Source organism: Pteronotus mesoamericanus, unplaced genomic scaffold (genome assembly GCF_021234165.1).
Source record: "Pteronotus mesoamericanus isolate MK-2021 breed Mesoamerican mustached bat unplaced genomic scaffold, CSHL_Meso_final scaffold_174, whole genome shotgun sequence".
Taxonomy (NCBI): domain Eukaryota; kingdom Metazoa; phylum Chordata; class Mammalia; order Chiroptera; family Mormoopidae; genus Pteronotus; species Pteronotus mesoamericanus.
In genome coordinates, this window is record NW_026555309.1 from 41,397,665 (window position 1) to 41,414,646 (window position 16,982).

General features: G+C 47.6%; 1 protein-coding gene across 1 annotated transcript in view; it reads right to left on the reverse strand.

Annotated features, from left to right (window-relative positions):
• Positions 1-2,600: 2,600 nt before the first annotated feature.
• DNAAF11 (dynein axonemal assembly factor 11) overlaps positions 2,601-16,982 on the reverse strand; it is a 57,998-nt gene continuing 43,616 nt past the window's right edge. Inside the window, exons 11-12 of the mRNA XM_054590098.1 lie at positions 9,195-9,280; positions 2,601-2,778 (exon numbers count right to left, since the gene is read on the reverse strand). Of these exons, the coding sequence (XP_054446073.1) occupies positions 2,601-2,778; positions 9,195-9,280 (264 nt within the window). The remainder of the gene's footprint in view (positions 2,779-9,194; positions 9,281-16,982) is intronic.

The window sequence follows — 16,982 nt, forward strand, 5'->3', positions numbered from 1 at the left end:
GGTCCCAGCAATGCAGCAGTGATCTAGAAGTCTTTTGTATTACTTTCACTTTCAGATCTCAAAGTAACCTTTCACATGTTGAGTCTTGGATGAGAGAGGGGTCTGGTTTCCTAACCACACCCGCCCCGCCCCCAGCCCACGGAGGGCCTGCACACTGGGCCTGGGCCCCGGCACCGCCTTGCGCTCCTATGCAGCCTGAGAGGGCTCACCCGGGCCCTGGGACCCAGCACGTCCCCAGCCTCAGTTCAGTGACATCCCGAGAGAGGGTCATGCATACTGTCAGGAAAGGTGACAACTTTGGTGTAGCGGGCAGGCTGGGTGCCCAGGGGGGAGTTGGGGGAGATGTGACCTTGTAACAGGTCTGGGCCCAGACCTTGTCCTCTAGGCAGTGAGCAAAGGTGCATGCATGTCAAGGGGAAGGGCTGGGGTGAGGGCGGGCCCAGAGCAGAAGCCACGGGATGGAGCCGGGTGTCCAGGGAGAGGGCGAGCCTGTCCATGGAGGAGAGGACAGCGAGGGGGTCACCTGGCCATTGCACGGTGCCGGCCACAGGGAGCGGTCACTCAGCAGAAAGAGGATGGGAACCCAGAGGGGGACTCTCGGGACAGAATCTGTCCTGACACCCAGTGTGGGTCCTTGCACCTAGTAGCGGCGCAGGACCTGTTTGCTGAGCGGCAGAGTCGTCAGCAGGGCTAGCTGGAGCCTGTCTCTACCACCGGGGGAGCGCCAGACCAGGCGGAAGGAGCACAGCTTGGGGGCCGGGTGTCTCAGAGGCAGCAAGTCTCAGCGAAGGTCGCTACAAGAGTGACAGACACACTGGTCCACGGCGTGTCGACGGGAGATGAGGCAACACTTTCCACCCAAAGCGCCACACAAGCTGAGACGGGCTGTCCCCGGACACACTGCCTGGTGCAGCCCCGGCGGCGGTCACGTGGAGGGCAGGGCCCCGCCCCCAGCTGGGAAGGAGGGCGCATCCTCTCAAGCCCTGGGGATAGACACACCCACACCCCCTGCAGGGCACTGAGAGTGCTCCCTGTCAGCAGGTTCCTAGTGACCTTCTCCAACCACCCGGATGCAGGGGTCCTGCCGCAAGGCTCGTTAGGGTAGCTGGGAGCAAGACGCAGAGGCGTGAGTGGCTGTGCTGGGGACATAGAGGACATCATGGGCCATCCTGCTGCTCAGGAAAAACTTGAAAAGCAGGAGAAAAAAACGCTTGGACTGGAGAGTGCCTGGGCATCGGGAACAGGGACCGGGAGGACAGAAGGCCTCTCCTGCCTTCGTGGGGCTGACTTGGAGGCATGAGCGATGAACCTTCTGGAAGTGAGGAATGAGCAGGGGCCGAGTGAGAAGGGGTCAGGGAGACCCAGGACCCTGGGTTACTGTTTGTAGGAACTGAAGGTTGAATGTTCACCTTGCAGCCGTGGTCCAAGCACAGCATATTTGTTCTCCTATGTTGCCGTTGCCTTTTCTTTTGTTTTTCAAAGGGGTGGGGCCTGAAAATCTGCATATATCTTTTCTTTTTCTCTTTTATCCTCACCTGAGAGCCTTTTTTCATTGCTTTTACAGAGAAAGGAAGGGAGAGAGAGAAACATCGATGTGAGAGAGAAGCACCGATGGGTTGCCTACCGTCTGTGCCCAGACTGGGGATACCACGCACCTGGACCAGAGATCAAACCCGCAGCCTCGGTATGTGCCCTGACTGGGGACCAGACCCACCACTTTCGGTCACGGGACGACGCTCCAACCAGCTGAGCCATACTGGCCACGGCACCCGTTGCCCTTTCTTAACCTTGAGTGAACCCTCGCTGCCCCTGCATTAAGGTTCAGGCAGGTGCCATGGCATTTAGGTGTGACTCCTCTAGAGGAGGAATGTCCATCATCCAAGGATGGATGCGGTGACACGCAGGACTCCGTGTCTCCTTTCTGAGGGGCGGACAGTGTCTTAGTCGGCTTGGGCTGCCGTACCAAACAACTCCAGACTAGGTGACAAACAACAAACATTTGTTTCTCACAGTTCTGGTGGCTGGGAAGTCTCAACTCAAGGTGCTGGCTGATTGAGTTTCTGGTGACATCCTTCTTCCTGGTGCGCAGATGGCTGCCTTCTCCGTGTCCTCACAGTGGAGGCGAGGCGGGGTGAGAAAGGGAGAGAGCGCGTGCTGTGGTCTCTTCTCTTCTTCTGAGGACACTAATCCCACTTGGGGGGCCCATCCTTGTGACCTCATCTAACCTCATTACCTCCCAAAGTCCCGTCTCCAAACACCATCCCATTTGGGGTTAGGGCTTCAACATGCGAATGAGGGGGGCCCACACAGTCAGTCCACAACAGCACATTTTTTGGTTATTTAAGGGATGTCTGCGTTAGGTAATTTCTATGACTTACTGAACATTTTCACTAGCCAACACTTTATCTGGACAAATAATGAATTACAGCATATTTAAGGTACACCTTTTAATTTTAGACTAGTTTGAGAATACTAGTGTAGAAAGTAGGAGCCAAAACACTGGGGGAGTGATATTGATAAATAACTGTGTTTATTCGATAAATGATATGCATACACTCTCTGCACTAAGCAAAATGGGTCTGGGGGTCACAGTCGATGTGTCACATCAATGGAGGCACTTCAGGGTTATCTTCGAAGTCCGGGTCTTCCTCGTTTGGTGTAACTGCAGGTTCAGCTTGGACTCTCCTGGGTTTGTGTCTCTCCCCTTGAACTATGTTAGCCACATCGGGGAAGGAGTGCTTGCTAGGGTCCACTTCCAGTTTCTCACTTTGCTTGCTTCTAGAACGACAAAAAAAAAGGCCAAAGGAAATTGATAGATCATTTAAAATGAAATTTCAAACAGAATCAACTCCCTCATTCATTTATTCAGCAACCACCGGCAAGTGCTCTATCTCTGAAGCATAGAGACAAAAAAAAAAAAAAAAAAAGCGAGAGAGAAAGAGAGAGAGAGAGAGGGAGACTGGGCCTGGTTTTAAGTAGCTTAGAGCCTTGTACACACAAGAGTGTTGCCTTGGGGTAGCAGTGTGTTGAAAGCAGCGGCTTGCTGCCCCCCAGGCAGCTGGTGGAGCGGTCAGTGGGTCAGTGGGTGAGAGGTCTGCTCACCTAAGTCCCAGCCCACAGCCAGGATCACGATGGGATGCCTCCAGGCCGGTCTCGCTCCGGGATGTGGCTAGTAAGGCTCAGGCAATCCAGCCCACGGGAACCTGCTCCAAGGGCCCGCCCCCAGGCCTCTCAGCCGTGCTTGCAGTGAAACAGACAGGAAGGTCTGGCCGATGATTCCCGTCATCATCGTCATAGAAACTCTAGATAATACAGGTCACCGGGCTGCTTTTCTGGCAATTTCGATTCCCAAGCCCTGGAGCCGGGCCCAGCATTTGGTATTTATATAAAGTGCCCCCGGTGGTTTTGCTGATCAGTCGCATTATTTTGGAATCACTGCATCACCCATTCAGTCAGTCAGTCAACAGCTACACATGAAGTCCTACTACATTCTAAACACCAGGAATCCAATGGTCGGAGCAAACAGACAGGCTCCCTGGTAATCGATCACAATGCCAAGCAATTGTCCCATGATCGGTCTGTTCCTCTGTTAGACTGCCATCTCTGAAGCAGAAATTTTGTCTTTCCAGCTTGTATCTTTGGCATATGGTTTTACTGAATAAATTCTAAAAATCTTAATTGTTTAATCTCTATGCTGTACACTTGAAACTAATACAAAATAATATTGAGTGTAAACTGTAATTGAAAAATAAAAAAATCTAAAGAAAAAATCATGATATGGGAAAATGAAATTAAATAAGAAATTATGTGTAATCAAAAGAAAACCACAGTCAGTCTAGTCCAGGAGCCCTTAGCCCAATTTCCTGCAGGGGACATTTTGTTGGGGGAGCTGGGGGAGGGGGCAGGTCCCCTTGGCTTTGCAAAGTGTGAATTCCCTATTGTTCTTGAAGCCCTTCCGCTCAATTCTGTGATCTGCTCAGCCCGCGAAGGCATTTGAGTTTTTGATCCCTCTCAGGATTTTTACTAATACACACACACCTGCTGTGTAAGAATACAAAGGACACAAAGAGCATATGATAGCATATTCTGAAGACCCACACTGTACACTATAAACCATGCAGGAAGTTACAGTTTTCAAGGACCTACATTACAGTCATTATTAAATAGACTTCTACTTTTTAATTACTGTATTCTTATTTGAAAGCCTATGGCATCAGTGGATTAATTAAGTAAATATCCAAATTGGTCTGTTATAATGATGTTGCCCTGACTTTGAGGGACAGCAGGCTACCTCACTGCCAGCCTGTCTCCGGGGCCACAGTTCCAGGACCTCAGCAATAAAGAGCGAGCTGGGCCAGGACACAGTTATCTGCCGCCCCGCTCGCCTCCTTAAGGGGGGATGGGGGCGCAACTGGCAAGCAGGACCTTAATCACTCCTGAAGCTCCGGGTAATGAACAGCGAGCGGCACGGCCTGGGGTGCTGGAGGGCCGCACTAATTCCCCAAATAAAGAGGAGAGGGCTTTTCTCCCTGCTGCCTCCTGCCTCCGAGTCACAGGCCTGAGGCCAGAGGCCATGTCTGGCGGCCCACGACCTGGCTGCCAGGACCAGCACCGCTGGAGTCTAGAAAGAGTAACTGGAGGACAAAATGAACATATTTATTACCAAAAAAGGAAACCAAAAAAAAAAAGTATTACTAGGCATACAACACAGCAAGGATTGATTCCTTGTGTTAAGGAACATAAGAACTTTCTTCCAATAATATGGTAGGCGGGCATATTTGTTTGAAAGACTCCCATCTCCAGCTGAAAATCTTCTTGAGATCTTTAAGAATCTGACAAGACAATAAAGAACTCGCAGAGGTTGGAATTTAGTGAATGGAGGAACCCAAGAGGGGACATGGGTTCTGATGCCACTTTCAGAGGGCATTTCCTGAGGCCCTAAAGCTGTGCTATGGTTACGCTCACCCTATGGAGTCCAGGGACAGAGGTCAAGGTCCTGAGCATGCCAGGTGGCCAGTCTGACAGGTGCCCTCTCCCCAGTTAGGATGGGTCCCAAAGGGCTTCCCTCTCGTATAAGAGTGAATAAGACATCGGCCCACGCTGCCCACCTCTGGGGGGGCAGTGAGGAGAGTTGCCCAGTGGGACAGAGGAGAGCTGAGTTGTCACCACAAGCTGATGCCCCCGTCAGTTTTTAGCAGCTGATGGTTAAAGACCCTGAGCCTTGAATTTAGAGTGAAGTGGCCCCAAACGGACAGCACCCTTAGGGTCTGCCCGAAGCCCATGGCTTCCTGGCTGAGTGCATTCCTGGCTGAGCACATCCCAGGCCTCTGAAAAGCTTCCAAACTATTTTCTAAGCAATGGAGCAGCTCCCAGTATCAAGTGGTTGAAAAGTTTATAGAGAGGGCAAAATACTCAGACTAACCAGCACAATACTGGAACAGGTCAAGAGTTGGAGGACTGATGTGCCTCAGTTTAAAGACTTATTACAGTCAAGACAGTGAACAGCATTGGCAAAAGAATAAAGTAAAGTATAAATGGAACAGATCAGAGAGACCATACATAGGCCTCCATAAATACAGTCAAGTGGTCTTTGACCAAGGAACAAAGGCAACACAATGGAGCAAAGATAGTTTCTTCTACAAATTGCCCTGGAACTACTGGATAACCATGTGCAAAAACAGACAAAAAAGAATCTAGACACAGATCTTACAACCTTCACAGAAACTAACTCAGAACTGATCATGGACCTAAACATAAAATGTAAAACTATAAAACTCCTAGGAGATAACATAGGAGAAAAACCTCAGTACAGTGATGGCATTTTAGACACAACACCAAAGGCATAAGCCGTGAAAGAAGTCACTGACAAGCTGGACTTCATTAAAATGAAAAACTGCTGCTCTGTGAAAGATAACTTCAGGAGAATGGCAAAACAAGCTGCAGATTGGGAGAAAAGATTTGCAAAAGACATCTGATAAAAGACTATTATCCAAAGGGTACAAAGAACTTTTAAAACTCAACAACAAGGAAACAAACAACATGATTGAAAGGTAGGCCAGAGGCCTTCACAGAAACCTCCCCAGGGTAAATGTGCAGTTGGCTAGAAACATGGGAAAAGATGCTCCACACCACATGTGACCAGGGAAATGCAAATTAAAACAAGGCATCATCACAACACACCGATCAGAATGGCTAGAACCCAGAACACGGACCACACCAAGTGCCGGCGAGGACACGGAGCAGCAGACGCGCGCACTCACTGCTGGTGGAGATGCAGACGGGGCGGCCGCTCTGGAAGACAGCTTGGCAGTTTCTTACAAAACTAAACATGCTCTCACCATACGATCCAGCAATCGTATTCCTTGTTATTTACCCAAAGGAGTTGAAAATTTATGTCCACACAGAAACCTGCACACAATGTTTATAGCAGCTTTATTTATAATTGCCAAAAACTGGAAGCAACCAATTATCCTTCAGTAGGTACATGAATAAATAAACTGTGGTGAATGCAGACAACGGACTATTATTCAGTGCTAAAAAATGCACTACCAAATCATGAAAAGACACGGAGGAACCTTAAATGCATATCACTAAGTGAAAGAAATCAATCTGAAAAGGCTACATACTGTATGATACCAGCTACGTAACATTTTGGAGAAGGTAAAACTACGGAGACAGTAAAGTTCAACAGTTGCCAGGGGCTGGAGGAAAAGAAGGTTGAATAGGCAGAGCACAGAGGATTTTTAGGCCAGTGAAACTACTCTGTATGACATAATGGCGGATGTTTGTCATTATACATTTGTCCAAATCCATAGAATGAACAGCACTAAGTCTGAGCCTAATGTAAACAACAAACTCTGGGAAACAATGACGTGTCAATGGAGGTTCATCAGTTGTAACAAATGGACCACTCAGATGGCGGACATGTTGATAATAGGGCCATCTATGCATGAGTGGGGCAGGGGGATATGAAAAACCCGTGCTTTCCACTCAGTTTTGCTGTAAACCTAAGACTGCTCCTGAGAAGAAAGTATATTAAAGAAAGAAGAAGAGGAAGAAGAAGAAAAAAAGACACCATGAGAGGAAGGAGGTGAGCCCAAGAACAGACCAAGATTGATAGTCCTGGTCCCACCACTCAGCACCTTTGTGATCTTGGGCAAAGCATTCCGTCTCTTTGAACCTCAGTACATTAGGAATAACAGGATTTAGCCTGTCATTACTTTGAAAGTCAGAGGTAAGATAATGCATAGCATCACGCAACACATGGTAGGCAGGCAGCACTCAACAAAGCCATGTGTGAGGAAGCTGTGCGTCTTCCTTCACTGTGCAGGACCTCAAGGGTTCCGGAACGGGCTGCCTTCCCCCGCAGAGCAGGAGCCCGTCCAGTCTGGGTGAACCAGACCCTGCTCCACTCGCTCTTCCACTCCCCCTTCGCTCCCCCAGCTCTGTCGCCCGCAGCACCAGGAAAGGACCGCTCTGGGTCAGGGAGGCACCAGGGCCCTCTGTCTCCTGGGCGTCAGCGGCCCTTCGCTTCCTCGAACCAACCACGTGCCCTCGGTCCCGTGTGTGGCCTGTTTGGTTAACGGACTCCCGCAGCCGGAGGCCAAGGCGATGTGGATCAGGGAGTTTGTCAAGATTCAGGAGCAGCACAAACAGCCTTCACACAGATAGCTGGGGGCAGGGGGTGCAAAAGTACCGTAGGTTTACAGGTGTGAGTACACAAAACGGAGTTTTTTCTTGTACTATTCTTTATTATTGTATTATTTACCATACGTACAACTGTAATCTTACTTTTGCCCCACCCTGTATTATGTATGGTCATGAAGTGATAGCTTTTTTATTAATAGAGATGAAAAAGAACTGCTCTGCAAGAACAACACAGGAGGTGCTATCGGAAAGGGTGGTGCCAGGACATCTCTAGTCACCACGTGTCATCCCAGCGACAACAGTCCTCCTGGGGTCTGGAAACCAGCTCCAGCCTGCTTGTCTGCCTGGGCTTCCCGCACATCATCCCTCACAGGTTAGATTCAGATCTTCACATGCGTTGATGCTGCTGCAGGTCAATTACGATAATGACTATTCCTAATAGTCATAACACCCTCAAATCTCTGCAAATTACTCATGTATCTGAAATGGAAATCACTAAGCTGGGAAATATGAGTGGATTCCAAGGTTAAAAACAGCTCCCTACTTTTCAGTAGGAATCCCATTCCATACCTGTTCAAACAAACCCCACGAAACTCCGACAGCTGTCTTTGAATATACAAATGCCTAACTCCTTGTATTATGCAAGACATAAATATAGCTCCTGTTCAGGTATTTTTATAACCATAATTCCAGCATGTACACTTGTATCACAAAGATAGTTTGCACTGGTTCAAAATAGATTTTGCCATCTGGACAGTAAGAGTCTGGAAGTCATGGCAAGTAGAAGGAAAAGTTGAAAGAAAAGGGGCGTTCATTGTAAGAAGAAACTGAGAAATAACGGGAACTTTGTCCAAAGTACTTTACGGGATGTCACTGCTGATGGGGGGGTGGGCTTTGTCCTGAGGGTCCCCAGTGTCCGAGCTGGAATCTTCAGTGAGGAATCAGAGAGCCTTCCTACCACCGGGAAATACTCAGAAGGGGGTGAACATTCTCTCAAGAGGATGAAGGTCCTGGTGGGAAAGATGCTTAAGCAGAGTCTGGAAGATGACCTGTGATTAGGAGATTGGCAGGAGGAGACATGACGGGGCCTCTTGGCCCCTTGCAGCCTTGAGAGATCTGGACCCTATGAGGCGGCGTGTGGGTCATAGAAAGCACGCAGTGGGAGCAGCACTAGGAGCAGGGCTCGGCAGTCGGCCACATGTCATGGCTACGCGACCTTGAAACATTCTAAACGTCTCTCTCCCTCAAGCTCCCCCTCTATGAACCGAAGTTGCATGTTGTACCCACTGAGCAAAGTGAGGGCTCCGGAAGTGGTGGCAGTCATTGGTATGGATGCCACTGCTCGTTCTCACAGGAAACTGGGACCTCTGTGTACACAGGCTTGTTTTTAGGGACCAAGGGTCTTGCAAACCAGGAGTCTACGTTTTGGGGATTACCATTCATGGGATGAATCATTTGAAATCTTTCAATAATTGTCTCTTTTGGGAGGTGCACATAGCCGCCAATGACACTGAAGAGACCGATACAAGAAAGCCTGGAGGTGGTACCTTTTGTTCGTTTGCTCTCGGCCGCTGTCCGAGGCACTTTTCTTAGACTTGGATGTTCGCTGGCCACCCGCGATGACTTCTCCTACCTAAAAGGAAAACACAACACACACCAAGTGGTATGTTACTCTCTCCTATGTCTTTTAAAACATTATATATATATATATTTTTTTTAAGATGCTACAGTATTTTAATTTTCACTACATAGTCCAGGACAGAGTCTAACTTAAAGCTTCTACATGGCATGAAGGGTTGTATCACACATATCTGTTCATAATAGTCTTGCAAAGCTGCCAGCTACATTTCATTTGCCAAAGGGCAAGCAGGAGAGCGTGGTGAATTAATTTGTTTAGTAATGGCCTTTCTGAGAGCCAGCAACATGCCAGCCACTTAGGGGGGAGCTGGGGATACCGATGTGACTGACGCGCCGGCGTTGAGCAGCTGCCTGTGAGCGCGCTCTGAGCTGCGAGCTCGGACCCGACTTCCCGGCTCATTGAATGGCAGTCTCTTCCTCTGGAAAACAGAGGAATTAGATGTGGTCTCGAAGGTCCCTTCTGGGTCTGAAAAATTCTGTAATTTTTCTACTTCTTTTAAGCTGAGTAACCTCAGCGCTAAGCATGTGAGGTCTCAATAAATAAATCTGATTGATTAGATTCAACAAGCACCCAGGAGAGATTGTTCAGACACAGAGCCTGCCCTCAGGAAACCCACAGATGGGAGGGGCGGGGAGAGAATGGGCAAGTGCTCGTCAGACCTTGACAACAGGCTGGGCACAGGCTTCCTACACTAGCTGGCTATTGTACGTATGTTATCTACTTATGGCCCCTGCTTCCCAATCTTCCGATGAGACAGGGACTACTTGTAGGCAGAGAGAAGAAAATTGAAAACTCTTCACCTGGTGTTGCCTTGGTCCACTGACCAAGGTGGGGGCTTCTGACCTTTCTTTTCAAGGGAGAGAGAGACCCAAAGTGGATGTCCACGCCTCTCCCCACCCCTAATGGCACCTTCTCTTTGGCAGGGAAAGACTTCATTTACTGGCCACATCTCACTGGGGGTGGGCAGGGTCACTCCTCTGGCAGATGAGGGACACCTGCCACCCTTCTCTGCTCTGCCTGAGACACGTACTGGCGGTGGTCATATCCATGCAACTGACGAAGGAAAAAGACCTGCTCCCGCCTGCCGGCCCAGGCAGGCGTGCTGGACCCACCGCCTGTGTTTGGGAAGGGTGTTCGCAGCCCCCGTGTGGCCTCCGTTCTATAGCAGATTCTCCCATCCAATCTTACCTAGGTCTTTGCATTGGGGTGCCGGACTCATTCACATCAGTATTTCCCATTTGACTAGCGATTTTTGGTCGTGTGCTCCATGGGTCAGAACCCCCGAAAGCCTAGCCCGTGCTGAGCCTATGTAAGTTGTGCTCTTAGGGACAACCACCCCTCCACGGCAATCTTTCTATGAAATGGTACTAGAATCACTTTGGGTTTTGGGGTTTTTTTTCCCCAGCTAGTGCAGCTGTATATTTTTCTGTCGTATTTTATAAACATTCAGTGTGTGTCTGGGCAGTTTATTTCCGTCCCCTTACATAGAAGAACACGGACGCGAGGTTGCCTTTCCCTTCCCATAGACCTCACAGGAGGGCCTACATGCAACGCAGACAAAAGGATCTGCCTAAACACCACCCTCTCGATACATGTATTGAGCAGCTGACTGGGGAAAACACCTTTAAGCATCGCCTATACTTTGTGCAATGGCCAGACTTTTGCTGAAACTCCAGAAGAAAAAAAAACTATGAATATTGCATGTGCTGAAGACACTAAACTTGAAGTCCGGAAGAGTTTGTTCGGAAATGTTTTAAAAGAGGTACAGTCTGCATAACAAAAACTTGCAGCAGAACGCTAGGGCAGCATCAGCAACCGAGGCCGCCGGTGCCACGCCGACTGAATTATTAAAGGCGGCAGCGCGTGGAGCTCCTCGCCCAACCACGCAGGTTTACGTTTTCATCAAATGCAGTTAATTTGGGAGGAGGCTAATTCTAAAATGTTTTACTTGTTCTGCTTTAAAATATATTTCGTGCTGCAACTGGATTGTTTTCCATGAATTTCTTGCTGGCCAACAGTGTTAAAATTTTGTGTTACCTGTGGCAAGGTGTGAACGTTTACGAACTTAAACTGGGTTTCTTCCTTTTCTCTAATGGACCTGGTGCAATGAATACAAATATTTCCCCCCTGCCTCTCTGGCCCAGCCTTAAAGAAACGGAAATACTTTTCAAGTTGCTATTGATCCCAGGTCAGGTTTATTAAGCCACATCATTGTGAAATATGAAAGAAAGACGGGGGTCAGGGGCTAAAACAGAGCTGCCTCCCAGCTGAGGGCAGCAGGGAGGGGAACACGGCTGCCTCCTCCTGCCGCTCCCGGGGAGGCGGCAGGGCTGGGAGAGGGGGGCTGCTGGGCTCACGGGCCAGCAGCAGGGCCGCAGAGGGCTTTCTGCACCGGCGGAGACGCTCTGCGCCGTCCAGCATGGCTGCTGAGCGTTGGAAATGTCGTCAGTGCGGTGGAGACTCTGACACTGTAATTCTAAGTAATTTTACTCTGTCTCAACCACGCCAGAGAGTTGGCAACATGACCAGGCTGAGCCCCAAACCCACGTCGGGGCTGCCCAGTTCTCCGTGGGGGGGAAGCACATTCGCCTGTGCCAGGTATCCCTAATTCCTCATCGTCCTCGGCCTTGGCGGTTCTGGAACTCTCTGCTCCCTCCTCGACACGCCTGGGACCTGGAAGTCCATGTAAGGATGAGAACCCCAAGCCCACGTGTTCCAGTCTCTTTCCTTGATGTGGGTCTGAGGCTGCTCCCTTAGCCCGACTCAGGACAGCTCCAAAGGACGGTGTCAGCCCAGAGCTCCCGGAGGCACTGGCCGGGGTCTGTGCTGGGCCTACGTCACCGCCAGCTTCCGGCTCCTTCCTGCCCTCCCACCGCCCTATCCTGCGGAGGCCACGACCGAACAAACATCTTACATGTCCGTCTCCATCTCAGGACCTGCTTCCCTGGGGGAGAGGCACCTTAGCATCTTTCTTTGTTTTCTAATATTTTAATTACAGTAAGGAGGCCAATATTAGTGGAAATTCATTAAAATATCAACTTCAAGAAAAAAGCTCTTGAGTCCAAAGTATGAGTTTTGTATTGTTTCACGTTGCAAATGCACTAACAAGAATGGGAGCATATGCATAATCAGAGTCTTAAAACACCCGTTTCTAACACTGTTATTTGTCACATAATAAGTTCAGACAAAGATTCTCTGTGTTTATGGAAATGCAAATAGATTCACAAATTTGGAGCTTTTCTTCACAGAGAATTTGCTGTGCACCAGAATCTAAATGGGTTTCTTATTTTTAAAAGATATTTTCAGCTAGCTCAGTTAGTTTCAAAGGTTCCTTTAAGCTTCAAAGTTAAAAGGGATTAAGAAATCAGCAGTACGGAAAATGTTAACACCAGCATTCATATAAACAGCAGGTAAAACTCTTCGGATAAGAGGCCTCATTTTCCCAAGCAGAGGACCTTGGCTCAGAGCCACCTGGCCCTGAAGTCCTGACCTTGGCCTTCCTCCTAACCCCGCAGGCTCGGGGCAACTCCTCCTGCAGGAAGCGATGCTCGTTATCGTCACGCATCTTCTTCATTTGTGCTGAGCACGTTTAGGAGTGACTCATGGAATAGCTGGAAGGGCCAACACATGTTCAATAACTTAGATAATGTGGGACTAATGGGTTCCTGAATCCACGGAGAGAAATGTAAGCAACTCCTTGAAAATCCGATTGTGGGACAGGCACACAGGGACAAATTACTGTTTTAATGGTGTTGAACATCATTTTAACTCTGACAGGGTCCTGCAGGGGACTGGAGAGAGCCTGGAGGTGGCCATGGAGTCCCCTCTCGTACAGGCCTTCCTGACAGGCGTCGTTCCCGCTGTGGCCTAAGGGGTACGCTGGGATGGGGTCCCCTGACCTCCGAGGCCTCAGAGACAATCTCTATTCACCTGAACAAAATGCACGTGGTGGATTTACCGACTCTAAAAGTTACGAATACAAGAAACCCAGGCTAGGGGAGCTGTGTAAAAAGACAGTGAGCAGATGCAAGGCAGGGAGACATAGCTTGTAATCCTTATATTTAGGTTGAGCCATGAAAATCACCAATATCTGACTATTTTTGACCCACAAAGCAGTAACTTCAACTTAAAAGTTATTTATAAAATGTTAAATAAGAATGGGCAAACATCACCCCCATTTCAGATGAAGACTTGCTAGTGGTAAATTAAAAGAGTGAATGGACAAAGAAAATGGAGTATAACCGCAAGTATTTGTTTGTTGAGAAAGAAAATATAAAACAATCAGCCTTTTAACTTTTTCCTGCAAATTTATCCTGGCTTCTTAAACAATGGTATTCATGAAAATCAGAAGTAAATTTCTCTCTCTTTGTATTGTAGTTGCAACTATTGACTTTCATTAATTCTGCTCTGAGAAATGTTTACTGAGCATCAATTCTGTGCCAAGCATAGGAATAAAAGGTAGATGTGGAATGATAGGTTAAAAAATTATCCCTGATTTCTTATGCGGGACAGAGGCACATAAGCAACTAAGATACATAGATGACACTGCAACTGATAGATAAATGCACAGACTCTTAGGGAAGCCCAAGGGACAGACACTCCCTGCGTGGCCTGGGGAGCAGGGATCCCAGGAGGCTTCCCGCACGGGGCGAGGTTTGATAGGAGCTTTAAAGGGCAGAGGGGAGTTCGTCGGAAGATAGAAGCCATGCAGGGGATAGAGAACATTCCAGGGAGAGAAAAGAAGCATGATCAAAGCCAGGAGGCAAAGGACCACATGATCTAGCATGAGGCACTAGGCAGATAATAGCTAGCGAGCAGGCTGAAGAGCTAGGCAGGGGTCAGACCTTGGGGGACCCCATTGTAAGGGACTTGGACTTTGCATGGGAGCGGTGGGATCCTTCGCAGCATTTTCGCCGCCCCTCAGGGATACGGCTGCTCATCTCAGCTGGAAGAGCAATATTCTAAATGCACTCTTTTTTCATTAGCCAGCATGTTTGATGTCAACAAAATGCCAAGTCCATTGCAGTAATGGCTTTTGAAAAAAGTGTCTCTTTCCTCACTAAGTAGAAATATACTTTTCTTTCTTTTTTGACTATTACAGTCAAGTTTCTGTCCCACCCCAACTCCACTCTGAAAAAATACATACAATCCTGTGAAAAACTGCCTAAATGTATGTAACAGCCACCAAATTGCTTGTGAGAATACTCACATGTAAACTGTTGACTAGTTAAGCTGTTCTTTTGCGCTTCGGTTGAGATAGGTCCACCTTTTTTGAGCTTCCCACTGTCTCACATGAGATAGGTTTTAGACCCTGCCTTCAAGATCACCGAGTTCTTATCCTTCCTCTTAAAGGGGGTCATTTGCAGGAAGTCCAATTCATTATCCACAATGTTCCCAGGGAAGAAGGACATGAAGGTTAAGAAGAAAGTTAAATGGATAGTGTCCTTGAAAAGAACTGAACATTAGCGACTGCCCTTCCTACCCTTTAGGGCAGGCCTGCGTGGTGTTTAAGGGGCCTGCACAGAGGCCTAACTCACCGCACTGGCGCTGAGCCTGTCTGCCACTGCACCTGCCTCTCGCCCTGACTTTGCTTCGGTCTGTCTACAACAGGGAGGTGGGACCCAGCTGGCTGTATTATTCAGCTGTCCGTGTCATTTGGCTCCGGCTGGACATGGCCCATCCCAACAGGACTTTGGTATGGAAATTAACAGGCTCATTCTTAAATTTATATGAAAACGTAAAGGACTCAGGACAGCCAGAATGATCCAGTAAAAGAATGAAGCTGTAGAAGTTACACTCCTCAAGCTTCATTATAAAGCTATAGTAACCAACACAATGTGGTACAGGCACAGTGATAAACAGATCAAGGGAACAAAATACAAAGGCTACAAAGAGACCTTTACTTATAAGGGTGATTGATTTTTGACAAAGGTGAAAAAGCAATTCGATAGGGAAAGTAAAATCTTTTGGTGCCAGAACTGCATATTCATATTGGAAAATAATCAACCTTGACAACTGCTTCATATCATCTACAAAAAACAAAAACAAAACATGTTTTAATGGATCACAGGCCTAAAGGTAAAAGCTAACACGATAAAGCTTCTGAAGGAAAACATTGGAGAATATCTATGAAGCTAAAGATTTCACGAACAGGAAGTAAAAAGCAACAACCGAAACAGGAATAAAATAATTCACATCGGGATTAATCAAAGCTAAACACTTTGTCTTATTATCCAATACAAAGTAATAACCAAGTGACCAGCTGGGAGAAATCGTCAGAAAATGTAAGTCATGATAAGGCATGAATAAGCAGCTTTGGGGTTTCATTCTTCAACCTACGTTTATTTGGTACTTATTGGAAGACTGCATGACTCCAGGTATTGAATGAATCAAGGCCTCTACCCTCATGAACCTTACACTTAGACAGGGGAAGCCAAACCATACAAAACTGCGCAAACAAGGACATTACTTTCAGTGATAAGAAGGCAGCAGTGATGAGCCAGGTAACAGGGCTGGGAAAGATGGCCGGGGGAAGGTGGCCGGCCGCGTTAGCTCTGACAGGACACAGGCCTGTGGACAGTAACACTGGAGCGAAGACCTCAACCACACAAAGGAGTCACGTCAGAAAAGAAAAAGGGGCAGAGTAGCCTCAGCAGGAAAAAAAATAGCAAGTACAAGTCTTGGGGGGGAAAGGAGGCTGCTGTGAAGAGAGGAACAGTGAAGTCTGCAATATGTATAATGAGAGGAAGAACGAGGAAGAAGATGCTAGAAACAAAGGCTGGAGCTTGCCCATGCAGAGCCATGGGGGCCACGGCAAGGAAATCTGAATATTATTCCAAGTGCTATAGAAAAGCCATTAGCAGGTTTTAAGCAGAAGAATGAGTTGATTTATGTTTCAAAAAGGTCACTGTGGCTTCTGTAGAGGGAAAGTCACAAGGCGCAGGGGATAAAGCAGAGGGATCCGTGAGAGGCTGAGTGAGGTCCTGGTGGGAGGGGACCCCGGCTTGGACGCGGCTGAGTGGGAGGCGCGAAAAGTAACTGATGCACTACACTTCCGGTGGGCGTGCCTACGAGATTCGAATCCGGAGGCTAAGAGGCAAGTCAAGGTTGCCTCCTGAGTTTTGACTCGGCCATTTGGGTAAATGATTGTGCCATTTTCTGAGACAAGGAAGGAGGGGCAGGTCTGCAGAGGAAAACTATGAGTTCATTTGGCCATTTTATGTAAGCTGGGCCAATCATACATTCAATTGGCTTCCCAGTTGACATTTAACGTGTCTTTGAGTCTAAAGCCTGTACAGCTTGCTAACATTTTATATGTTTTGTTTTCTCAATAATACATAATTATGTTTTAAAATTTTCATTGTGGTTTAATAGCACTTTAGACAGTATTTTGAATTTCCCAATTTCATTTGTTGATTTACTCAACATTTTTACTCAACTATATTTCTATTAACTTGTAATTAAATATAATTTCTATGTTTTTTCCCTCTTGGTAATGAAAACAAGGTTTTCGCAGGCTTTTGTCTATTATGAACTTTTCAAACTATCTTGATTATATTATGCAAATAATATATGGTCTTACTTTTTGTTGATCATATTTATCAAAGATGGAAATAGGTGATAAATCTTCTAGAGCTGATTCTATTGTTTTTCCTTATGTTCATAAGACCTTATGTTTTAGACACTGAAATAATAC